We start from the raw sequence: 23,835 nt of genomic DNA on the forward strand, positions 1-23,835 counted from the left end.
TAGTCCCTATTGCTTAAGTTTGATATTCCGTTGAATGATGCTGACTAACTAAAGCTTTTAGCTCTGCCCACATAATTTTATGCCATTCATAAATACATTTTCTACAAGATTAGTTACTTACTTAAGTACTCCTTTTTATTGAATTTAGCTACAACAAGGTTTGAAAAAAAGGTCAACAGAAAACAGGGACAATGTAAGTAATGTAAGGGACATTGTGGCGTGGAAAAATCCCTCCACCAACAGAGGATAGCCCATCACAAAATATATAGCAAATCGCAAAAAAAGAGAGCAAGTCCCACTAAACTTGAGCGCCAAATAGAAATGGTTTGAAAATGAATGAGCGAAAACGATTTAAATGCACTCCCTTGGAATAAATGATGGACGGCAGCACGATTTGAGATAGCACAAATTCGAAAGACCCGCGTATGCAAGTTTCTATATCCTTAGTTCTTAAATATACATTTTAAAATGTAATTTAATAGATGAAATTAATTAAATATACCATTATATACCGATAAATTTGACCCAAGAAAATATCGCAAACACTCAGCGAGTATATCGATACTATTGATCGAATGTATCGAATATCTATCGCCTACTGCAGCAAAATTCATCGCATCGAACAGCTGGGCCTTCATTGTTTTGGATTACGAGATAGTAAATAAAAATTTTGAAATAATTTTCTACTCGGCTGAAAAATGTCGTTCCTATTGAGGCAGTTGATAAAGCCGGGGCTGCAAAGGTAATTTCCACAAAAAATTCGTTAAAAAATTTGAATATAATTTTTTTTTGGCAGAAATCTACTGCAGTCGGCGGTTGCAAGCCGGCATGTCGCTTCGGCCAATCCCGAACAGAAGATACAGGTCAGTGAGAGCTGCTTGAAACGTTTGCGTGAGATCTGCATCGATGGCTCGTTCCTGCGCATAACCGTCGAGGGTGGCGGCTGCTCGGGATTCCAATACAAGTTCGATCTGGACTCAAAAATGAACGAGGACGACCTGCAGTTTGGCGAGGAAAAGGCCAAGGTGGTGATTGACACCGTATCGCTGGAGTACTGCACTGGCTCGACCGTGGACTATCACAGCGAGCTGATACGAGCGGGTTTTCGCATGGTGGCCAATCCGTTGGCCGAGCAGGGCTGCTCTTGCGGCTCCTCCTTCTCAGTTAAAATGTAATGGTACTGTTAAACGTTAGTGAATTATTTAATACATATATATATATGTTCAGTTATCAAACAATAGGGGGCCAGGGGTAGGATATTGCATAATAACGCAGACAGGCTGGGCCTGGGTTAGTTTTTACAATAATATACAGGAAAGCGGCACGCCAGGAGCTCGAGCCCCCTCGATTCATTTGCAGGCAGCCAACTGGTCGCTGAGACTAATCACTTGTTCCGTGAGAACGCTAATCTGCTCCTCATAGTTAATGCGCGTTGTGGTCTGCAAGGAGAGATCCCGATTGTTAGGCTTGGGAATAAATAAAGGCTTGGGGGGGCAACCTACCAGTTCTTCTTCCATCATTTGCAGGGCGCCACCCAGGCTGGCCAGCTGCTCATCCTTGGCCTTCAGCTCATGGGTGGCGTTCTCCAGGCAGTTTTGTAAATGCTGCACCTCCAGTTCGAAGGATCGCAGTCTCGATTCGGCATGTACCTTTAGCCGCAGCAGATCTTCGAACTTTTTGCTGAACACGCTATAAATCAACTGCTCTTTCGAGGGCGGTTCCGGCGGCTCCTGCATGGAGTCACGCGCTCGTTGACTGCCTCTGGCCTCCAGTTCGCTTGGCTTGACGGTAATGCCCGCCGCGGCCGTGCTGCAGCTGCAAATGCTGAGATCCTTGATTGGATTCGAATTAAAATTCTGGTGCAGCTTGGCCACCTCGTATTGGGCGCGCCAGTGTGCCGCTTCCTTTTCCAGCATTGCAATGCGATCCTCGGCTGTGAGCTGCACGACATGGTTGGAGTTATTTTGCTGGATGTTGTGCAATGGAGTGTTGTCACTGCCGGTGGCACTCAAAGCGTCCTCGCTGCCAAGCTGTCAAGTGAAGGATGAGGTAAAGGCTTGAAGAATGAGGTACAACACCTACCATGCTGGCCGCATCCACCAGTTTGGTCTCCAGTTCGCTGTTTCTGTGCTGCAATGTTTCGATTTCTTTTCGCAAACGTTTCTCAAGCTCGTTTTGGTCACCAATGCGCTTATCCAGTTTCTGTGAGAGCGTCGCTATACGCTCCGTGTGCAGCAACAAGTCACGCTGCTTGTCGTCAATCTGTGGGTGGGTGGATGTTTGTCGGTAAGTTAGAGGAGGAGCCTTTTGTTTTCCCCGTATCACTTACCAATGACGTCAGCTGGGCATTTTCCATGATTTTCTTTTGCAGCTCTTCGAATAGGAGGGTCTCTTGGGCGGCATTAGCTTCGTGCGATGTCTCGGCAGAGGCGGCGTCGCCAACATCCAGTTTGGTGCCACCTAGCAGTCCCCGCCTTGAAGCGGGCTCCTTGTCCTTTTTCTTCCTCTGCTGCTCGTGCACTGAGATTTCTTGTTGCAGTTGCGATACCCGAGACTCCAGCTGCTTGTTCCGGAAGCCCAACGAGTCTACCTCCTGTTCGGTGCGGCGCAGGGATGTGGCATACTGCTGCAGCTGCTCCCTGAGGCCACCCTCCTTGGCCTGCTCTTCCAGCACCGCCTTTTTCAGCACAGTGGCCTGGGCACGCAGCTGTGCGTGCGGATGTGTGGATTAAATTAGATTAACGCCAGCCGTTAATGGGCGTAAACTGTTGCTGCTGCGGGCCGATTCTTACCTTTGAGTATTCGCTGGCTAGTTTCTGATACTTGTCTGCCGACACTGTGCCATCCATGGTCATAGCTTTCTCCGCCATGCAGGCAGCCAGTGATAGTCGTTCGTAGGCGAAAATGCTTTTCTTGCAAATATGCCGACGGATTGTTTTAAACAAAAAAAAAAACAACAATAAACAACACCAACACCAATAAACAGACTTTTCGATAAAACTTGCTGTGTAACCATATACCGTCTCTTTTTCAAAATATACCGATGAAAAAAGGAATTTAACCCGCCTTTATTTAAACAAGTGAAAAACTTGATAATAATACTTCTTCTTGTATATACAATGTATCCTTCCTCATTACTTACAAAAAACCAAAAATCGTTCACTTTAACTGCGCTAAAATTCTTTAAGATTCATACTGTTTGTGGAGTATTTCAATACCCTCTGGTCGGTAATGGGTTAATGCTTTCTGACCATGAACGGAACAAATTTTCGTTGAATTTGATATTCGGTTTAATATTACTAGCTAGCTAAAAACCTCAGCCATGAACACATACTTTAATCAGATAGATGAATCAATTTTCAACAAGATTGGTCAACATTAAAGAGTTCCATTTATTGGATTGCTTATAAAATAAGGTTTAAGGAAAAATTCAACGAAATTCTGTTCCCTACCGAAATGTACATCATTATGGGAACTCTTGAAAATTACCGATAAGCCGATAACGATTACATATCGTTATATTTGAATTCAAAATCCACCCTCAAAGATATAGTATTATATTAAATGTTATAAAATCCTTTATTGACTAAATAGTAACATAAATTAGATGCTCAAAAATCACCATTAACTTAAGAATATATTATCGAAGGGTACCTTCTCAAACAGTTTGTTTGACAACTCGCGGAATATCAGGCCAAAGCTCTTGGCATAGCCCGGTTTTAGCTCGTTGAAAACTGTCTCCCAGTTCTCGTTCAGAAAGCTATTCATGCCATCGGAGAGGGTCTTGTCGTTGAAGAGATTCTCAAAGTTCACGTATACACGCTTCGGATCAAAGCTAACGCGATAATCCTTGAGGCGCATGTACTTGACGCCATCCTTTTCGAAGGGCTCGCCTATCAGACGGTGCTCGATTTTGGTGTTGACTAGTGTTACATTCGCCTTTCCATGGCCGGTGATGGGTAGGAGCAGGATGCGACCAGACATCTCGTATTCGCCGATCATCTCGATGCGATCCGTTCGGCTTTCACAGATAATCAAATGCTTGTCCAGATCGGTTCTGCAAGAGAGTCAATTCCATTAGGAGTTCTATCCACATGGATCTACCTGGATTTTACCTATAGCGCAGGATCTTGCTGGTGGAGATCATGTCGTGCACCTTCAAGTTCTTCAAGGCCTGACGTAGATTTATTGGCGCATTGCCGGCATCTATAACAAGTTTCTTCACGGACAGCGGCTCCAGGGGCGGTATGCCGAATTCTTTATTGCCTGCCAACGGTTTAAATATTGTTATATACCTTTTAGCACGTCATCCCATTGTGTGAGCATCTATACGAACCATCTTTCAGCAACACTATGGCCTTATTGACAGCATCCACCAGACACTTGTCGAAGTTTGCATCTCGCTTACATTTGGGGAAGCCTTCGGCTGTGTGGAAACAAAACAGAAACCAAAAAAGATACCCAAATCAGTTGGTCATGACATTGAAATTGGAATCTTGTGGTTTGCGGAAGTCCCAGAGCCTGCCTGCCGCCTGCAATTGGGCCAGCTACAGCTGTAGCGCCCGTCCACTTGGCCAGAGTTCGTTGGCCACAAAAACTAGTTTGAGCCCGAGCGTAAACAAAATAGAAAACAGAAACAGAAAACACAAATGTCTCTCTAAAGAAGCTGAGCTAGCATATTTTAGTGGCTCAATGTCAAGTTGAAGCGCACGGCGATCGGCAATTTATCATGAATAAATTTTTTGATTGTAAATTGAGAGGCAGACAAAAGCAGACGCATGACCTATGGCAACAGTTTCCATTAATCATCAATGGAATGCTGAAATTAATTTACACTCCATCGATATCGGATCGGATCGATTACATCTGTGTGTGTGTCCTTCTCTTGCCTACTCTTAAGGTGACACATTTTTTCTGTCACTTTACGCGCCGAAGCGGAAGTGTAGGACTGGACTGGACTGGACTGGATGTGGATCAGTGGACTGTCTGCCCGAAACCCGTCGCGTCGCTGTCAACCTGTTTGTAAATTGAAACAGCCACCGCCACAATTGCATAACCTGCACAATAGTCTGCACCACACACACACACACCTGTCTCGATTTGCATGCCCCCTCCCTTTTCATGTCAGGCCTGTCATTAGAGAACATTATACGGAGGGTGACCTCCAAGTGTCGCGGGCCAAGCGCCCAAAACGAAATTAACTAGCTAATAAACAATATCTATCACGTTTTAACCATAAACATATGCCTCTCGGGGCGTTGGACAAAGTGCGCAAATAGCAAATAGCAAAGAGCAAATGGTAAAAACAGTAAAATAAACAGCAAATAATCAAAGGTGGAAACAATATTAGTTTGCACTTTTGACTCTCGCTGCCGATGCTCCGATGGTAGTGGGGGAATGGGAAAAGGTTGGGGGTTGATACTTACGCAAATCTTGCGTAGCCGTTACAATTAATTCCTGCGCAACCGCAACGATTAGCAGCAGTAATGAAGCTGTTGCCGACACTCGGAACATGTTTTTTGTATACGAAATCGGATGTACGAGTGGAGAGAGGGAGATCTATTTCTTAAGTGTAACTTTTTGATTCACAGCCACACACACACGCGCACACACAAAACTCCACACACACGCACACGCACTACTCCGACTCGAGACCCTTCCGATTCCAATTCCGATTCCGATGCCAAGTCCTATTCCCAATCCGTTTCCAGCTGGTGGTTCTCGCCGCGACTTATCACTGTGGTGTGTACTCGGGATGCGTCGAGCGCTCGAGTTTTTATACCAAGCTTGAGCCGGCAGCGGCAGCGACGGCGACGACAGCGCAGACGCGACGAGCAGAGCAGAGGCCACCAAATTGAAAAAGCTTCCAGCAAAATCGATGAAGCTCCTCCAGTCGATAGAGCTTTGGCCCAAAAAGCATGTGTGTGAAAGAGAGAATCGTGCGACCACCCCAAAAAGCGCATGCGGACAACTTTTGCTTTCCGCCTGGTCGCATTTGGCAATGTAACCACTGGCCATAGGCACCGCCATCTCCAGCACTAGCTCAAGTCCCAGTTCCACTTCCAGTCCTAGCCCCCGGGCCAATGCATAAGCAGATCCAATGGGAACGAGTCAGCAGTGAACCCAAACAACCCTGTATTGCCCTTTCATTTTCATTTTCGATTTGGTTCATTGAACTTTACATGCCTTTAATGGGGCAACGGTTGTAAACCCTAATTGAGGGTTTTTTAGCCATGTCCGAGACGGTAGTAAGCTCGGGATCCATGATAACTGCGACTCGCTTGTTGTCTTATTCAATAAGTGGGGCGTTTTTGTTTTGGGATCCAGCCAGCGGTTTCTGGTTCATTGTCTTGCAGGAAGTTGAATCGGTTGCCTTAATTCAGTCACCTGATTGCTTTTAGTGTATGTTCTACCACTCATAGCATTCGTTCACAGCTACTCGTACTCGTACGGGTTTTTATTGGGGCAATATATGTGAGTGCATAAATCACTAGCAGAAATGTTGATTACTTGTGGTGGAATATTGGTTTGAGGGAATTGGGAAATGCAAATTGGAATTCTTGATCTACGTTTACATAAATGTCCCCTTTTACTGTTTGTTGATGTTGAAATAGATGGAAGAAGTCCAATAATATAGGGGTGGGAATAACGAGACCAATATTAAAATAAAACACTTACAAAGGTTCGAAGTTCATATTTATGCTACATATTTGTAACTAAAATATGTCATTGTCACCTGAAAACTCCTGCATATGAGGAACATCTAGTTATTAAGTGCGGATTGGGTAAGTTATAGGATTGGAATATTGAGAACAACATTCCCCTATACAATTTTATTTAATTTAATTTTATTGGTACCTAAACTCGTGCATATTATGAGGAAATTGTATTAAAATTGAGAGCTCTCGCTCATATTTTCATGAGATATTAACATTAGTGTATTAATCTATGTGTTGTATCGATCTAATCTTTAACTTTAATCAGTTTTTAATCTGTAAGCATCTGAGACGAAATTTCGGTGCTATGGATAGATTAATCTCTGTTAACATTATCAAAAGCCTAAGCACAAAAGATCAATCTATGGCCGAAGATCAAGAACGCTTTATTATAATAATAATAGCATTATGCAAATTCTTAAACTTGAGGATGTCCTGCAACGCTTTTTGGTTTCCCAAAATGTTTATAGCACTGACAGATTTAGAAGATCCCCAAAGGGCTATTAGATAGAAAAATCAAGTTTGTTGCTTAAGTCTTTGGTTTGGCCAGAAATTTCTTTTGTGTCTAGTACCAAGTGCGTTTTGGCCAAAAAAAAATAACAAACGGCCCAAGAACCTCGGGGCATGTGTCTATGGAAACAGTCGCAATTGTTGTTCAAATATAAACAAATGATGCGTGAGTGTCTGTGTGTGTTAGCCGGCTAACGGTAAGTATGTATGTGGCCTGATGATTGGTGATAAAGTGCCGAGTTTTTTGGGCACCCATCAGGCACATGTGTGGAAACCGGTTGGCCACGGCGGCAGTCGTCTCTTAACATTCTGTGAGCACGCAATCCGAGTGGAGAGTGGAGCAGAGCCACACACCATTTACCATCAGAGAGGTATTACAAAACCCAACCCGAACCCAAGCCTAATGCATCGCTGCTACTGCCGCGGGAACTTTGGAGCTGGCAGTGCGATGAGATTATCAATAGTGCAGCCGCAGCCTCCCCAACAGCAGACACAACACCAGCGTCCACGTGGCGATCTCATGTCGGTGACGTCTTCATCCAGACAGAGTACAAGACCCACGCAGTTTGTGAGGAGGCCGAGCATCAGGTCGAGTGCGCCAGGACTGGGCCTGGGCCACTCCAGCACCGGGCTGAGCAACGACTTCAGTCGCCGCAACTCCACGGCGACTTTGATGAGTCATTGCTCCAGCTGCAGCTGCAGCTCCTCCCAGCAACGCCAGCAGAGTCGGGCCAAGGTTCTGCGGTGGGGTTGGGAGCGAACAGGAGGTGTCGACAGCAACACCAGCAGCAGCACCAGCAGCTCCCCTCAGTACACGGACAATCGACGTTTCTATGAGCAGAGCGCATGCGTCGCCAGTCGCCAGCCAAGCCGTAGCCAAGGTCAGGGTCAGGTTCAAAGTGGCAACTCGGCAGCGTCATCGCCTTCACCTCAGCCCCCAGCACAGCTCTCCAGCGACAACGACGAGCTGCAGCAGCTGCAGGCACTCCAAAAGTTTCGATTGATGAACGCCCAACAATGCTTCAGCGATGTACGTCAGGATGAGCTGCGACTGCAGCAGGCCTACGACAAACTCCAGCGGACCAACACCAACGCGGACAAGTGGCACAAGAACCGTGCCAACGAGGCCAATAGGCAGCAGCACTTGAACACCACAACAGCCACACCCTACGCCCTGCGCCAAAAGATGCTGCAGTTGCGGCTGCAGGCGGACGAAAAGCAGGGCAGGGGATCGGGGGCCACGTGTGCACCTCTGGGGCGGAGCTGCGCCCTGAGATATAATTAATATATATATAATATAATAAATAATATGTAAATTAGTATATAATGTTTGGTATTAAAAATCAATTAAGATTGAAATAGTTTTTGTGACTAGTACCCTAAAATCAAGTCTTTTCTTAGAAAGTTTAAGAAATATTATAACGAATAACATAAAGCAAACTTTAATTATATTTTTAAAATTCCATACTTCTCAAAGGTTGACTTAAATTATTGTCCTTAAACATAAAACCTATCTATACGGAAAAGATTTAATTTTGGAAAACCACTCTTAAGAAAAAGAAATGCTCACTTTTAGCAAGAAAACTTTATAAGTTCATTTTGGAATTAAATTAAAAAGTAGAAAAATTGGGCGGAAATATGTCTGGAACTGAACAACCATTTCCCGCAAAAGTTATATATATAACTTATGTTTCGTATAGGTAACATACATATATACGAAGCTTTTGGGCATTTTCTTCACTCAAAAGTATGGTCCTCCGTTCGTCATAGTTATCAAGTCTAAAAATCTATAAAGAATAGCTTAGCACTTGGAAAACCAGGCTCAAGAAAGTACTCCCTTTTAGTTCGAAATTTTCGACACAAAAATAATCTATCAATAGGTTCAGTATGGATTGCACTTTCTATAAAAATAAAAAAGTAATAAAGAAACTCGTAGGTTTTAAATAAACAATTATTTTTCCGCTAATCTTTGGATCCAATTAAAACCACAATATCTTGTTTGCTTTTTTTTTATTGCTAGTATGTATTTCATTTTTCTTTTTAATAAAACAGTGCTATTTTGTTACAAGTGCTTCGTCATTGAGTTCTTTTTTTTTTCGTTTTTTTTCTTTTAATTTTTTTTTGGTTTTTTTAATGCATTTTATGTTTTTTCATACTCATTCGTTTTGTCTTTTCCAATTTCCCTTTTGAAATAAATTTACGATATTACGTTATAGATTTCTTATGTCTTGTCTTTTTGCGAAAACAGCCGATGTCATACTTCTTGATCTTGATATTACGAGTACATACATATATGTATGTATGAGTGTAAATATACGTGGAATTCAGTTACAACATTGAACAGAGTACGAGTACAAGAGTGTGATTTAGACAAGGATTCGCTTCGGGTAACGCGATTGTTGCTGATTGGTTTTCGGGGCGGGGGATTTTACAAACGAAACCATTTTGGGGGCTGGGAGGTAATCTGCGTCATGTTCGCCTACATCGCCTGGGCTTAATACTTGAATGTGTGGTTGGGTGCCGGATTTTCAGCACTAGAATGTTCCGACTGTAATCGTAATACAAATGCACAAAAGTATACAAATACTTATATGACAAAGTGTTCTGTGTGTGTGTGTGCCTGCTGCGCTGCGGCTTAAAAATACTTTTTATATTATTTTTGTGAATTTTTTGTATGCATTAAATTTGCTTGTTTTCCCATCGCAGTCGATAGGAGTTACAGGGACAGAGGGTTAGAGGGGGGGATAGAGAGTAACATTATCTGCCACGTCGCTGACATCAGCAGAGGGCACACAGTGCCGCTCAAAAGTATGCGCCTTAACTAACAGTGCTTCAAGAAGCCTTTTTGATATATATATTTTTTTGCTGTTTTGGATTTTTTTCTCTTGAAATTTTGAATGTGGGCTTGGGATAACATGTAAAATTCATCAATTGATTTAGGGTGTGTGTGTGTGTTTTTCTGTGTGGGAGTGTGTTGGTTAACGCAAATAGTTTTTAAAAAAATATACACAATGTCTTGTTTATTTTAATATTTTTGGTGTAAACAATTGAAACTTATTTAGAATTGCAACTAAAAAAATTGCTTCCTCGCTTTTTTAAAACTAAGTAAACATGTAGTATTTGCTGTAGAGTTTTGCTAAGACAATATTACAAAAATAGATAGATTCGTGCTTTCGAGTACATATGTAATATGTAATTAGCCCTCGCACACACATTTTAAAAGCATATTCCCATACATTTTTTGCTAGATAAAAACAAGTAATAAAAAAAAACACAATAGTGAAGGATAGTAGAAAAAAGCCTAAAAGGAAAATTCTTTGCGAGATATGAAATGCGAAATAAAATACAACTGGTGCGTGCACTCTGTGTACCTACTGTACTGTGTGTACCGTGTGCTATGCATATGTGTGTGTTTGTGTGTGGGTTTTGCTTTTGCTTTTGCGAAAAAACTATAACACAATTAATACATTATAGGAGATACAAATATTCATTCCTCCTTCCTTGCTTATGCAGTGTCTTACACTACCATTAGTTTGAACTAAAGTGTCTCTCGATTTGTGGTTTAAATTTAGTTTCGATTCGTTTTTTTTTTGTTTTTCAAATGAAAAATAGGCTAATTTGTATAGATTCATATACCCCATATAACGTTGCTCACGATTCGATTCGATTACACATCTATATATTCGATAAAAACAAACTCTTTGCGCTTCCAGGTTCTGGACTCGTTCTGCCCTTCCGTTTCCCCCACTGCAGTGGGGGCTGTGTGGCCGTCTCTGTTGTGCAGTGTGCTCGTGCTGTGCGTGGCTGCTTATTTTTTCTTGTTTTTATTGTTGGCACCGCGGGGCGGTGTCAGGGGACGGCCCGAACTACCGAAATTGGGATACACAAAGCGTCGCTTATCGGCGGGTTTCAATATCTGGAAGGAGCACATCAGAGTGTCGTCAACGGACATCATTGCACCTGTAATAACAGACGCACAGAAATATGATCAATTCCTTTTAAAGGCATGGAATCAAATGCGCAGTTGGCGCATGAAAATCGTGGCGGGTGTTCAGATTTCAGTATTCAGCTTTCACTTGGCGACGCTGCGCCAGCTGTGCGTATCTCTGGGATCAGCGATAACCTTGTGGGACGCGTTTCCTCCCCGTTTACTCTCCCCAAGACAAACAAGACAATAATTCAGATAAGATTATCTCCGGACTGAAGTCCAGCGTGCACACTCGCGTCAGTTGTCAATCAACTCACCCGCATTGTCGAATTCCCCGCAATAGTTGGGCGCCGAGAAGAGCGTGACCAGCTGGCGCTTGGCAAAGAACTCGTAGCCATCCTCCACCACCTGATGGGCACGACAGATCAGGTCGAACTCGTGCTTCTGTAGAAATTTACCCACGACCTAAGGGAAAAGGGACATTCGTTAGCATCGCATCTCATGGTTGATACTCATAGACGATTCAAAACTTACCTCCGCTCCAAATGTGAAGCTCACACCGCGATCATTTTCGCCCCAGCCCATGGTATCCTTGTCTGGGTCGGACCACAACAGATCGCACAATAGGCCCTGATCGGGCACATCTGTGGGCCGCATAATGCGGCGGATTTGCTCCATCGAGGACAGGTCCGGACTGAGGCCGCCGTGACAGCAGAAGATCTTCTCATCGACAATGGCCGCCACGGGCAGGCAGTTGAAGCAGTCTGTGAAAGTTTTCCACAGCTTGATGGTGTAACGCCGCTTGCACTCGTCGTAAAACCTGTCATCAATTAGATTGAGTTATGCCTTCGATAATGCAAATGCTATTGCGCTTTTCGGTCTGGGGCTCACCCGTAGATGCGGTTGATGCTGGCACACTCGTGATTGCCGCGCAGCAAGAAAAAGTTCTCCGAATATTTTATCTTATATGCCAATAGGAGGCATATCGTCTCCAGGGATTGCTTTCCACGGTCCACATAGTCACCCAGAAACAGATAGTTGGACTCCGGCGGGAAGCCACCGTACTCGAACAGACGCAAAAGATCGTAGTACTGTCCGTGTATATCGCCGCAGATCTTCAGCGGTGCCTCCAGCTCCAGCAGAATGGGCTGTGACAGGAATATCTCGCGCGACTTCAAGCACAAACTGCGGATCTCGCTCTCCGACAGCTGTACATTTTTACCCGGACGTGCTCCACGCACTATAGTGAGGGAGAACGAAGGAAGGGATATATGTAAATCATCATCCAGCACGACTAAGTAGCGAGGACTTCAGCACACCACTTACCCTCCAGCAGACGCGAGATAATGCTGTCGATATTCATGATATCTGACATGATTTGGCTTTGCTTTGTGTCCGCTTATCAGTTCACCTGCTGCTGTTTCTGGCTGCTATATCTGCTTTCTGCTGTGCGTGTAACACTCTCACTCCGTTGCCCGATATGCCCCGTTTTGCCTTATGTATTTTCGGTATACGTTATGTATGTTATTTCATCGATGGCTGATGGTCGACGATGGACGAATGGGGGGCGATGGGGGACGACGACGTACGAAGGTGCGTGTGCCTGTATGGGTGTGTGCGCGTGTGTTGGGATGGAATTCGCAGAGGATTAAGGTACTTTTCAGAAATGCGTCTGGCGTCTGGTGTCGAGCCCATGTACGTTTTTCCGTATTTACTGGTTTTCCTCTTGCTCCGCAGCCTTTTTATTCCATTTAATTCACATTAATTCGCGACCAAATTTTTTCCTACGTTGTTAGTGCGACCGCGTATTTATCGTTAAAATATACCGCCGACCCTTATAAATATACCGTGAATATACTGACGAATTCAAGTTCCTTATACATATTCCTCGTTTTTGATATTCCGTTGAATAATTTTGGCTAACCAAAACCTTTAGCTCTGCCCACAAAATTTTAGGCCGTTGATGAATAAATTTTCTTCAAGATTGGTTTGTTTTTAGTCCTTGCTTTTATTGTATTTTGACTAAAAAAAGTTTTAAACAAAGTGGTTCAACAAAAAAACTGTCGCAATGTTGCTGGTATTTGAAGACTTGATGCGTGTATATGCCTTTGTATGCCCTATTTCGTTAATTTAATATGAAGATAAAACGTAATTTATAAAGACCTTTTCTCAAATTTATATGTTTTAGACCTATTCATGCATTTAATTAGTTTATTGCACACTGCGCATGGAATTCGCAATGCAGTTTCAATCATCACCATATGTCGATCCAAGTAGAGTAATTTAAGTACATAATGTAAAAGTACGGAATGGGATTGCTTCCAACCGGTTCAAAAAGAGCCTTACCCGATTCAAGCTACGTTATCGACTGGATACGAGTGGTACGCGCCAAATATAAATTGATTGAAAGTGAATGAGCGAAAAGGATTTAAATGCAATCTATTGGAATAAATGATACACGTAAGTGCGATTTGTGAGCGAAAATTAAAGAAACCTGCGTATGGAAGATTCCATACCTTTTCTTCTTAAACATACCATTGAAAATTAAATTTAATAGAACAAAGTGACAAAATATACCATTATATACCGGTATTAAAAATACCGCAAGCGGTCACCCTGGAGCAGACCATCGCGTAATTGTGGGTATTCCTGAAAATTAGGCCAGCGACTACGTCGTTACAATTTTTTTATTTTAATTTTAATTGTAGCTTACTTTAAATCATCTTCGCTATCGTTAATGCCTTTGCCACCAACCATCGTATTGAACATGACTCGTTTTCGCGGCAGAGGCACTGGCCTGGTACTCAAAGAAGACTTGGAAGCTTCACGTGGAGCAGCAATCGCTGCGGGCTTCACAAGAATCTGCTCCAAACGGGCTTTGAAATTTTCATCGACCTGCCGCTGCGGACTGGAACCACGCGACTCGGACTGTTCGCTGCTCCCCGACCTGTCTTCCTCCTCTTGGGAGCTATGGGCCGCCGTATCAGGCTCCTGCATTGGGGCTGAACGAAGGCTTCCGCGTTTGGGTGCTTCAACGGGCTGCAGCGGCGTCCTGTGCTTCAGCAGATTCTCGGCCCGTTGCGGTAGCTTTGTGGAGCAGAGCTTTTCTACGAACTTGCGTATGCGATTGCGAGTGGCATAGAACTGCGGATATTGCTGGAAAGGATTAACAATTACATGCATTTACTGTAAGTACTTTAAGCGATTTCATCGATCGTACCAATTTTAGCTTGTTGCGCTGCTCCGTTAGTTCCCCGTTGATTCGCTTCATGGTCGTGTGGGATATAGTCTTGGACTTCACGTCGTAGCCATGGGAGGACATCTTCCGAATGACCAGCTTGCGGGCATCCTTGCGGGTCAGCGGCTTCTGTGGACTCCTGAGAGAGAGGGCTGTAGGCCTGCTGGATGCTGCCTTTTCGACTGTCCGCGGTAGGTCTGCCTCAGAAGTCAACGTTTCACTGCCGTCATCCGAAAGGGTCTGCTCTGTATCGTCATGCACTATTCCTGCATCCTCATGGCTGAGGCTCTCATCTATGTCTGTGGTTTCTCTCGCCTCAGGCTTGCTAAGAGCCGGCTCAATGGCGTCTGGTTTCGTGTACGTTGGATGGCTGCTGGAGCTGCCGCCACTTGGTTGTACGTTGATTTCCACTTGGACTTCCACTGGAGGAGGAGGAGGCGGAGCCAAAGACTTTTCCCGCGGCCCCTCAATGGAGTAAGTGTCGTCGTCTGCCTTGCTCTTGAGGAACTCGCTCTCCACTTGCTTCCGGATGCGCTCCACATTCGTTTCTTCCTTGCGGCTCACAGGCTTCGGTATCTTGGAAGTGCCTGAACCATGGAAAATCGCCACCGTCTGAGGTTTAGGGGCCTCCTTGCGCACCCTTAGCTGCTTGAGTTCTTGTTCTAGAGCCTCCAGCTTATCATTGTAGCCCACCTCCAGGTGGTTAACCACTTCCTCCAGCTTGCTGGCACTGATCTTGCCAATCTCCGTCACCTTTTCGGTGAGAATGCGTTCCAAATCTTCCAGGCAAGGTGTGGGCGTGGGCATGCGGCCATCCAAGGGGGTAGGCTCTGTGTTGCCGGTGGTCTTTTTGGTCTGCTCGAGGGCATGGCTGAGCCCTTCCAGCTTCTGATTTATATCCTAGAGAAGAGTAAAATCGAGTTAACTGTCATAAAATAGATATAGTACTCATGTCAGATAATACCATGATGAACTGTTCGTTGCTTTGCTTGAGTTGTGTTTGCAAAACCTCGAAGTTGCTCAATCGCTCCGCCAGACCGTGCAGCTGCTCCTTGCGCTCGCTGGCCTCACCCTCCTGGGTCTCGCTGTTTAGGTCGTCCTTCTCTTTGTCCTCGGTCAGATTGCTTTGTATACCCACATTGCGCTGATCTTGGCGAGGGCTCGGCCGCTTGGAACCACTGCTGCGCTCTTTGATGTTGCGCTCGGCGGTATTCAGTCGCTCCTTTAGCTGCTTAATCTCCAGCTCCATTTTGATGGTGTTGATCAGGTTCATGTCGTTGTCCTTGTCCTTGGCGTTGCTTTGTGCTGCCCCGAGGCTGGGGGGTGTGCCCACGCGATGCTTGCGCCCTATGTGTATGTTGAGGGCCTCGTTGCTGATAAAGTTCTTGGTGCACAGGTGACAGGGGTAGACCACCTCGCGTATTGTCTCTATCTGGGTGATCCTCTTGTTCAGCTGCACCACCTCGTTGTTGGACTCCGTCAGAGATTTGCGGAGATTGGCTATCTCCTGCTGGGATATCTCATGCGCCTCGCGCAAATCCGTCACGCACTCATCCAGGTAGGTCCGACAGCAGACGAGATACTGGATGGCGTACTGCGACATCACAAAGTACTTGGCTATGCCGCTGTCGAGGATGTGTGTCTCCAGAACAGTGCCCAGTGGTGCCTCCGACAAGTGCTGCAGGGCCTTGTCAACAAGCTCGAAGTTTTGCTCCCTCAGTATTCGGTCAGTCTCATAGGAACCTATACGGAAAAGATAATCAGCCTTGTTTTCCCATTTCCATTCCCATTTTTAATTACCCATTAAACGCCAGTCCAAGGGTCCATCGCGGTACTGGCGCAGCTTGAAGCCCGCCTCCCTCACCATCTGCGGATAGTTGCTCTTGTAACCCATTCCTTTGACTCATAGAAACTTTCGATTTCAAGAAAGTTTGGTTTACTTTCGTTGTTTTGCTTCTGTTCTTTGTGAGAATTCGACTCTTACTGCTCTAATTTCTTCCCTTAATTTTCGTTGTCAAAGTAACGCCGTCGCCTTGACGACCCGTTGGCAGTGACAGCTTGGGTTCGGTCTGGCCGGTGGTTGTGAACTTGGCTACAGTATGACTGTACGAGGCAGATGCATATTTCGGGGCTGAGTTCTCAGGTAATCTTAAAACATACCTTGACTTTGTTGATATTATTTCTTGGCCGCAAATACCGGCGAAACTTACAGCCTGAGTCCTTAAAATGATGTTGATAAAATTCAGATTAATTTAAGGAATATCGAGTTGTCGATTATATATTTTTTCTGCCATACAGCCGTTTTGTCATGTCAAATTAAGCCCTTACAGCAAGGGTGGATCGCTTCAGCATAGAACTGCATTACAAAATATTTATGAGTACATATTTCATATAAATGAACAGCTAATACAAAAATGAATTATGAATTGTCCGGGCAACCCTGCATGGAACAGGGCTATAATTGATTGTAATTGTTGTAGGAAATTGGCGCCAAGCGCGAAGTGTACAATTATTGGTACAGCAATCGCTGAGCATCATTTGACAGTTGTAAAGCATCCTCTCCACCGAGTATCTGCCAAAATCCCAACCTTAGTTGCGTTTAAACTCTCAGAGCGTGAGGTTGTGCAAAGAACTGCTAACAAGATGCTACAAATTGAATAGATATATTCAAATTTGTGGCACATATTCGACGCTTAAGTGGATAAAAATACAGCGGATAATGTGGCACTGGAGTTTGCTGTGCATTTGCCTATTGGTGCCATTGGCAAGCTCAACGGGTAAGCCATGAAAAGATGTGTCCGGGTCTAGGAAAAATCTGTGAAAATTCCAATACCATACTCCTGTATCCCGGAGTACCAGACAGCTGTCAAAAGAGGCTGCACCCACTGAGAGCCAAAAATGGACCCAAAGAGAGTGAGAGCAGCGTCTGCGCACAAGTTTGTGTTGGGAAATTTGGAAAAGTTTGGGAAAAGATTGAGGCTTTGTTTTGGGAAATTCAGTCCTTACCCTTCACCTTTCTTCTGCCCTGCTCTCACAGCTCCAGTGAGTTTTGAGGCCAATCCGGACACCAAGCGGCTATACGATGACTTGCTGAGCAACTACAATCGTTTGATACGTCCCGTAGTGAACAACACGGAGACCCTGACGGTTTGGCTGGGTCTGAAGTTGTCTCAGCTGATTGAGGTGAACCTCAAGAACCAGGTGATGACCACCAACCTATGGGTGAAACAGGTTAGTATTACAAATGGTCTTAAAACATACAGTTTCTAATGTTTAGTTTCGGATAGCGATGGTTCGATTACAAGTTACGTTGGGATCCAGAGGAGTATGGAGGCGTAGAGCAGCTTTATGTGCCCTCGGAACACATTTGGGTGCCCGACATTGTGCTCTACAATAACTGGGATGGCAACTATGAGGTGAGTGTAAAAAATAACGGATATATTTTATTAACAACTCTTATTTTTCACTAACGTTCAGGTCACCCTGATGACCAAGGCCACGCTGAAGTACACGGGTGAAGTGTTCTGGGAGCCGCCTGCTATTTACAAGTCTTCCTGTGAAATGAATGTGGAATATTTTCCATACGATGAACAAATTTGCTTCATGAAATTCGGTTCATGGACCTACAATGGGGCCCAAGTGGACTTGAAGCACCTAGATCAGGTGAGCACTACTCTCTTGAGTGCAGAAAATCTTTAATTATTATTTCAAATTTGTATCAGATACCTGGCAGTAATCTTGTACAAGTGGGCATCGATCTAACCGAGTTCTATTTGTCCGTGGAGTGGGATATACTCGAAGTGCCAGCTACCAAAAATGAGGAGTACTATCCCGACACACTAGAGCCCTTTTCAGGTGAGTTCTGATTTATTTGAAGTAAATATTCATTCCAATGTTGTACTTCTTTGATGATATAGATATAACCTTCAAGTTGACTATGCGTCGTAAGACATTATTCTATACTGTCAATCTGATTGTGCCCTGCGTGGCCCTGACATTCCTCACGGTGTTGGTGTTCTATTTGCCAAGCGATTCTGGCGAGAAGGTAACGGAGAAGGATACGTCGATGTGGAAATCTATACTCAGTCTCAGCTGAGTCTGAATTTTATATATTGTTCTCAGAATGTGGCATGACTTCAGATATTTATCTAATGTAAAAATGTTAGTTTGAAATTTTTGCACTTAAAGTAGAATAGTTCTTTATATTTTGAGTTTTTGTAACTACTTTGTGAGATCTATCAAAACAAATCACTATTTTACACTGATTTCAAAGCACTTAAGTATTTCATACAATTATTTACATCAGCAAAAAATACTACTTATCTCCTCTGAGAAACGAAACCTCAACCATACTTTAGATAAGCTACTATCTACCTCATATGCACATATCGGTCTACTTTCAATAGCTTTAACTCTCACTATAATCCTTCTAGTCTGCTATCCCCAAAGCTGAGCTCTCAAAACACAAAAACTGTAAATTGGCTTTCAACGAAACTCGAAAACGAATTCTAAAAAGAACATATAACAAATCGTATCCGAGAAGAGCTCAACTTGCACTTCCTGCTCTTTCTAAACTATGACTTTTTCTATTTTATACTCAACTTCTTAACTATTAGATGTTCCTTAATTCTATTAGATAGTCCCTAATGGTATCCATTAACTTATTAAATCTGAAACCGCAGCAGCGTCGCCCTCTGCATTCATCCAAGCAGCACACATATAATCGACGCCCCATATATCGCATATATGCCTTCTATTTTGCGTTGAATATCATTTGTGCTGTCTCCTGAGTAGTGAAATCTCATAACGTAAATTTTCATCGATTTGATACCAATGCTCCATCGATATTCATATCGAAACGAAACGAATCGAATTGAATCGGATTCAGAATGTCAAAAAGCCACTCTCAAAATTTTCCCATATATATCGCGTATCTGGAATAAAGCAGTGCGCGCACGCACACACACACACACACTCACTCACCCACTCACACACATGTAGGACACACCTGCATACAGCACACGTACTCACAGTTACTCACAAAGCAACACGTAACAAACACGTAAAGGACTCGTGCAGTTGGTTGTTATTCTCGTATTCTTGTTGTCGTTGCCTTAGTGTTTGCTCGTTCATTCGTATCGCTCGCTTGCTCCAGTATCAGTACCAGTACCAGTAACTGCTCCGCCATTGATAGTTATACTCGTACATGTACCAGATACCAACTCAATCATACTACTCGTAAGAATATCACCAGCCAGAGCTGTCAGTTAGTTTCTTCAGCATTTAAGGACTCTGGATAAGATGTGTTAAATTCTTAACAACAAAGAAAGGGATCCCACGGCTTATTATAGTATTTCATGAAAAGCGAATTATTTCTGGAACCCGCATATAAATCTTATACTTTAACGAATCAATCGTGACTGCAATCAAAGACCATACAATTAGCAAGATGTTGCATGAGGCCATTGTTTTTGCTTTCTTGTGACCGACTTTTTCACGAAGACTGTGTATTTTGTTGTTAGATTCTTTGGACCGCAAAGTAAGTCTTTTCTGCCTCTCGTCAAAGACTGTGTTTATTATTGTTGTATTGTGGGGACCGACTCAGCTGCCTATCAAGGCATTGACCAACAGATAAAGCCGATTAGAGGCGAAGCTCCAATACTCGGAACTCCTATGCCACGAAGCATCGAACGAATTCCTGATGCAATATCTTGGTATTTTTTGAATTTGATATCATTAAGTTGATTGATGCTATTGAGATATTATATTATGAATTTCTGTATTTTGAAAAATCTGGCAAAATGATGGAAGCTTCTGTATTGCTATGCAACAAAAATATATCACAATCAAAATCAGATCGCGTTTAGAAATGAAATGAAAACGATTGTATTGTTGTTCCTTGTTCATAGTTACACTGTAAGTTTATTGTGATTGATAGAATAATTTCTCATAGGATACCATACAACGAGTACATGAAAACTTTACCCAAGCCAAAGATAAACTCTGCAAAATACGAGTTCCCTTAGCTTGATCTATGACCTCTACGCCACACACACATACCCAACGCATACCCATACCAGTATACAGAAAGTTCACGTGTAAACGTAGTGAAATGCGCTTTGTTGATTTGTTTTTTTTTTTGGTGTTGATTGTTTTCGTGTAAACTTGAAATGATTGATGGATGTAATTGTGTAGGGTCGTGGCAGGGGTTACATGGAGCTGGTGTGGGTCCTTGGCTTGCTTACAGCATACGCGATGCTGTCCTTACGCATACTTTGATTATAGTTTCCTTATTGGAAAACAGTTGGTTATATTTAAATTTGATTACTTTTTAGTTGTTGAGTTAAAAAATTATGTTCAATTAGTAATCGATATGCAATTGCCTAACTTAATTCAAACAAATTGTGGTATTTGTATTTTTATTTTCGTTGCTGTTCTGTGCTTTTTGTTGTTGTTGGTTGACTGTTTGTTTAATTGTTTGTTGTTTTTTTGTATTGCCGTTGAGTCGAACATCGGTTCGATTCAGTGGTTCAGGGGCCAGGGGGGCTTCTGGAAAGTTTGAGCTATCGAAAGGAAGACATTGTGTACGAAATTTTGTTGACAGGTTACGTTATGTATTTCAATACTTGTGTCGTTGACCGTGTTCTTCTTGTTGTTGGCCGAAATTATTCCGCCGACCTCGTTGGCAGTGCCTCTGCTGGGCAAGTATCTACTCTTTACCATGATACTCGTCTCCCTGTCCGTCTGGACAACTGTGTGTGTGCTCAACATACACTTCAGGTGAGTCAATCAATGCCCCCAGCGGTCCCCAGCTAATTGCCATCCGGCACAGATCTCCCTCGACGCACAACATGTCCCCAATGGTGCGGAAACTGTTCCTGCACTTTATGCCAAAACTGATGATGATGCGCCGGACCCAGTACACACTGCCCGACTACGACGACTCCACGCCCAGCAATGGCTACACCAACGAGATCGATGTGCGGTAAGTCAGAGGTCTCCTCTCCAAATTGAAAGCAAACACTTGACTCCGCAGCATTCCTTCCCCTTTCCATATGTGCGGTCTCTGCTTTTTCGCAGGGACAGCATCAGCGACTTTCCCAGCGAGTTTAAGGACAGCCAGGATGGCGCTTACGATAATGGCATGCAGAACTCTGTGGGTGAGTGCGGCGCGGCGATATCTAGCCATAAAATACACAAATATTTTGCAAACCCGCGGGCCCCAAAAATTGAAATGAAATATAACCAAAAAAAAAAGAACTAAGCAAATAATGCAATAAAATGACAAAAAATAAGGCAAAATCCCCATGAGAGGAATGTGAGGAGAGGATGATGCGACGCTTTGATGACAAATAACGCTTACGCGGTCCAAAGCCAAACATGGACATGGCAGTGTCGTAGGTCCTGGGCGCGGAAGGGGACTCTTCAACTGATTTATGTTGTTCTCCCAATCACATTCATGTCAGATTATACCCCTTTGGGCTGGGTCCTACGCCCCTGCGCCACTGAGTGTTGCCATGTTTGTTGTTTATGAGCAAGTGTCTGCGTACAGGATCATAAAACAAGCCAAGCGAAAACAAAAAAACTCTGCAATCGACATACATACATATGTACATAAGGATGTTTTTATGAACCTTCTCTGTATAGTGTATAAAATGACAGGAAAATGACGAACAGCGTTGACAAATAGATTAAACAATAAACTAATGTTATATGTCATTGCATTTGATGGGATGCTCAGATAAAAAATGCATCGATGAATGCAGTACGATTCTTACCCTTAGGAAGGTGATAAGAAACCTGCTTGATATGTTCGAAACTTTTCTAAACGAAAGCTAATCGTAGCTAACCTTCATTTGTTACTTTAAATTATCCCTAGTCTCGAATGACACTGGAAACATCTAAAAGCAAGAATATATTGCTTAAAGCTACTCCGCATATCATTTTAAATTTAGAATTTAATATCTTTAAGAAAGCTTAAAGCCCCCACACCCTAAGGAATATATGTACAGTTACATACATATACCACTCAAGTCCAAAAGCATAGATAATCATTGGTGGGCATAATTAAGTTTTTCTCGTAGGAAGTCCCATTGCCTTGAGGCGGTGCTCATATAGGTCAAAATATTTCTTTACTCAAGCACAAACAACACGTACACACACACACACACACATGGTATATCTTTAGCCATATAGCCCATGGGGAGATATCTACTTGATTCTCCCATTTATTTATTATTCCAATATTTTATTTCAATTTTTGCGCAATTTCATGGCGGAAACTTGACAGATTCTGACAATGTGATACCGCGCAACTTAACACCCGAAGTGCTGCAGGCGTTGCGTGCGGTCAGATTTATTGCGCAGCATATCAAGGATGCCGACAAGGATAACGAGGTGGGTACACACCACCACCAGCACCACCACCATCTCCCTGGTCCACTGTCCCACATCCCATATCCCATCACCATTCACTTCTCTCCAGCCTCATGCTTATTTTTGTTGCCCATTTTTATTGACGGGACCACACCACTCCTCGAGAAGCAGCGGATAAAAGATGGCTGTACTGTACTGGAGTGGAATGGAGTGGAGGGGCGTCCTCGTAGAATCCTTGAAGCTGTTATTGTTTGGATTGCCATATTTGCGGCGTCTGGCTGGAGCTTTTTCGCCTCTTTTTTTTGTATTGTTTATTACCCTCAACTTCGACTTGAATGCATTGGACGGAAGAGCCGAGTCCCGAATGTGCAGCAAACAATTGTAAAATATTAAATCATAACTTTATATTTTTATTGCGCCTCAAGTTTATTGAGAGGCAGCCGCCGCAAAACAATATTTTATTATCCCCCAAAATATAAAACCAATTTCATTCAGCCCCCAAAAATGATACGGCAAATGATATTAAAAATCTACTTTTTATTATTTCATGCCGCCCCCCGACCGCCGCCGACCATCCAGATTGTGGAGGATTGGAAATTCGTGTCGATGGTGCTGGATCGTTTCTTCCTCTGGCTCTTCACGCTGTCCTGCGTGTTCGGGACCTTTGCCATCATCTGCCAGTCCCCGTCGCTCTACGACACCCGCGCGCCAATCGACCGCCAGCTGAGCGAGATTCCGCTGCGGAAAAACAATTTCATGTTGCCCCCGGACATTGTCCGGCAGGTCCTCACCTAATTGGGCGTCCACAGATCACGAATGATGGAAAATCCAGCTAAAGTTAACAATTCTTGGAAGCCTCCTTACACAGAATGCAATCAAATCAAGTTTTCCAATGAATATTGCATGTCGATGTTATGTTATTAATGTTTAACAATCAGCAATATTATTAAATTAAACTAAACTAGAAGCACTATAAAAGTAAATTGATTCTATAATAATTCATTCGATAAGCAATACAATTTATTTCCTTTGGTTGGTTTTTGTGGTTCATCCTTGGAGGATGGTTA

General features: G+C 43.5%; 7 protein-coding genes across 9 annotated transcripts; 3 read left to right on the plus strand and 4 right to left on the minus strand.

The window, feature by feature from the left end:
* The first annotated feature begins 662 nt into the window (after positions 1–662).
* Positions 663–1,226, plus strand: LOC6592138 (iron-sulfur cluster assembly 2 homolog, mitochondrial). Its single transcript, XM_002016783.2, has 2 exons — positions 663–742; positions 797–1,226. Exons 1-2 carry the CDS (start codon positions 699–701, stop codon positions 1,173–1,175), a joined length of 423 nt encoding a protein of 140 aa, XP_002016819.1. The 5' UTR covers positions 663–698; the 3' UTR covers positions 1,176–1,226.
* On the minus strand, positions 1,184–2,922 carry LOC6592139 (protein phosphatase 1 regulatory subunit 21). Its single transcript, XM_002016784.2, has 5 exons — positions 2,793–2,922; positions 2,330–2,707; positions 2,083–2,262; positions 1,503–2,030; positions 1,184–1,439 (listed from the first exon to the last, which is right to left on the minus strand). Exons 1-5 carry the CDS (start codon positions 2,868–2,870, stop codon positions 1,350–1,352), a joined length of 1,254 nt encoding a protein of 417 aa, XP_002016820.1. The 5' UTR covers positions 2,871–2,922; the 3' UTR covers positions 1,184–1,349.
* A 633-nt stretch (positions 2,923–3,555) lies between these two features.
* On the minus strand, positions 3,556–5,731 carry LOC6591996 (protein takeout). Its single transcript, XM_026988657.1, has 4 exons — positions 5,427–5,731; positions 4,337–4,426; positions 4,116–4,266; positions 3,556–4,057 (listed from the first exon to the last, which is right to left on the minus strand). The coding sequence occupies exons 1-4, from the start codon at positions 5,512–5,514 to the stop codon at positions 3,625–3,627; spliced, it is 762 nt and encodes a 253-aa protein (XP_026844458.1). The 5' UTR covers positions 5,515–5,731; the 3' UTR covers positions 3,556–3,624.
* A 1,898-nt stretch (positions 5,732–7,629) lies between these two features.
* Positions 7,630–8,511, plus strand: LOC6591997. The gene has a single exon (XM_002016786.1). The coding sequence runs from the start codon at positions 7,630–7,632 to the stop codon at positions 8,509–8,511; it is 882 nt and encodes a 293-aa protein (XP_002016822.1).
* Positions 8,512–10,217: 1,706 nt separating this feature from the next.
* On the minus strand, positions 10,218–12,922 carry LOC113565817 (serine/threonine-protein phosphatase alpha-1 isoform). Its single transcript, XM_026989037.1, has 5 exons — positions 12,481–12,922; positions 12,046–12,394; positions 11,689–11,974; positions 11,472–11,619; positions 10,218–11,186 (listed from the first exon to the last, which is right to left on the minus strand). The coding sequence occupies exons 1-5, from the start codon at positions 12,527–12,529 to the stop codon at positions 11,035–11,037; spliced, it is 984 nt and encodes a 327-aa protein (XP_026844838.1). The 5' UTR covers positions 12,530–12,922; the 3' UTR covers positions 10,218–11,034.
* Positions 12,923–13,699: 777 nt separating this feature from the next.
* LOC6591998 (zinc finger protein DZIP1L) lies at positions 13,700–16,450 on the minus strand. Of its 2 annotated transcripts, XM_026984263.1 has the most exons (5): positions 16,193–16,450; positions 15,357–16,135; positions 14,375–15,292; positions 13,868–14,310; positions 13,700–13,803 (listed from the first exon to the last, which is right to left on the minus strand). In XM_026984263.1, the coding sequence occupies exons 1-5, from the start codon at positions 16,284–16,286 to the stop codon at positions 13,734–13,736; spliced, it is 2,304 nt and encodes a 767-aa protein (XP_026840064.1). In that variant the 5' UTR covers positions 16,287–16,450; the 3' UTR covers positions 13,700–13,733. The 2 variants fall into 2 exon arrangements, with proteins under 2 accessions (XP_026840064.1, XP_002016823.1); XM_002016787.2 differs by lacking the exon at positions 13,700–13,803 and having other exon boundaries at positions 13,864–14,310.
* On the plus strand, positions 14,315–23,756 carry LOC6591999 (acetylcholine receptor subunit beta-like 2). 2 transcript variants are annotated; one of them, XM_026984265.1, is made up of 11 exons: positions 14,315–14,342; positions 17,430–17,623; positions 17,680–17,808; positions 17,870–18,055; positions 18,115–18,247; positions 18,310–18,437; positions 20,997–21,172; positions 21,225–21,377; positions 21,473–21,552; positions 22,683–22,789; positions 23,348–23,756. In XM_026984265.1, the coding sequence occupies exons 2-11, from the start codon at positions 17,597–17,599 to the stop codon at positions 23,561–23,563; spliced, it is 1,335 nt and encodes a 444-aa protein (XP_026840066.1). In that variant the 5' UTR covers positions 14,315–14,342; positions 17,430–17,596; the 3' UTR covers positions 23,564–23,756. The 2 variants fall into 2 exon arrangements, with proteins under 2 accessions (XP_026840066.1, XP_002016824.1); XM_002016788.2 differs by lacking the exon at positions 14,315–14,342 and adding an exon at positions 17,046–17,169.
* The last annotated feature ends 79 nt before the right edge of the window (positions 23,757–23,835 follow it).

The sequence above is a fragment of the Drosophila persimilis genome, unplaced genomic scaffold, assembly GCF_003286085.1.
Source record: "Drosophila persimilis strain 14011-0111.01,24,50 unplaced genomic scaffold, DperRS2 tig00000000-arrow-pilon, whole genome shotgun sequence".
NCBI lineage: Eukaryota > Metazoa > Arthropoda > Insecta > Diptera > Drosophilidae > Drosophila > Drosophila persimilis.

Excerpts from the sequence above, each read along its gene's own strand:
- LOC6592138 (XM_002016783.2), top strand. The coding sequence starts at position 699 with ATGTCGTTCCTATTGAGGCAGTTGATAAAGCCGGGGCTGCAAAG. Across the intron at positions 743-796 it reads ATAAAGCCGGGGCTGCAAAG|AAATCTACTGCAGTCGGCGG; the intron begins GTAATTTCCACA and ends TTTTTTTGGCAG.
- LOC6592139 (XM_002016784.2), bottom strand. The coding sequence starts at position 2,870 with ATGGCGGAGAAAGCTATGACCATGGATGGCACAGTGTCGGCAGACAAG. Across the intron at positions 2,263-2,329 it reads ATGCCCAGCTGACGTCATTG|ATTGACGACAAGCAGCGTGA; the intron begins GTAAGTGATACG and ends ACCCACCCACAG. Across the intron at positions 1,440-1,502 it reads AAATGATGGAAGAAGAACTG|ACCACAACGCGCATTAACTA; the intron begins GTAGGTTGCCCC and ends CTCTCCTTGCAG.
- LOC6591996 (XM_026988657.1), bottom strand. The coding sequence starts at position 5,514 with ATGTTCCGAGTGTCGGCAACAGCTTCATTACTGCTGCTAATCGTTGCG. Across the intron at positions 4,427-5,426 it reads AACGGCTACGCAAGATTTGC|CCGAAGGCTTCCCCAAATGT; the intron begins GTAAGTATCAAC and ends GTTTCCACACAG. Across the intron at positions 4,267-4,336 it reads CATAGTGTTGCTGAAAGATG|GCAATAAAGAATTCGGCATA; the intron begins GTTCGTATAGAT and ends AACCGTTGGCAG.
- LOC6591997 (XM_002016786.1), top strand. The coding sequence starts at position 7,630 with ATGCATCGCTGCTACTGCCGCGGGAACTTTGGAGCTGGCAGTGCGATG.
- LOC113565817 (XM_026989037.1), bottom strand. The coding sequence starts at position 12,529 with ATGTCAGATATCATGAATATCGACAGCATTATCTCGCGTCTGCTGGAG. Across the intron at positions 11,620-11,688 it reads GCTTCACATTTGGAGCGGAG|GTCGTGGGTAAATTTCTACA; the intron begins GTAAGTTTTGAA and ends CTTTTCCCTTAG. Across the intron at positions 11,187-11,471 it reads CGGGGAATTCGACAATGCGG|GTGCAATGATGTCCGTTGAC; the intron begins GTGAGTTGATTG and ends CTGTTATTACAG.
- LOC6591998 (XM_026984263.1), bottom strand. The coding sequence starts at position 16,286 with ATGGGTTACAAGAGCAACTATCCGCAGATGGTGAGGGAGGCGGGCTTC. Across the intron at positions 15,293-15,356 it reads GCAACGAACAGTTCATCATG|GATATAAATCAGAAGCTGGA; the intron begins GTATTATCTGAC and ends ACTCTTCTCTAG. Across the intron at positions 13,804-13,867 it reads GATAGCGAAGATGATTTAAA|GAATACCCACAATTACGCGA; the intron begins GTAAGCTACAAT and ends CCTAATTTTCAG.
- LOC6591999 (XM_002016788.2), top strand. The coding sequence starts at position 17,112 with ATGTGGCACTGGAGTTTGCTGTGCATTTGCCTATTGGTGCCATTGGCA. Across the intron at positions 18,056-18,114 it reads ACTTGAAGCACCTAGATCAG|ATACCTGGCAGTAATCTTGT; the intron begins GTGAGCACTACT and ends AATTTGTATCAG. Across the intron at positions 21,173-21,224 it reads GTGCTCAACATACACTTCAG|ATCTCCCTCGACGCACAACA; the intron begins GTGAGTCAATCA and ends CATCCGGCACAG.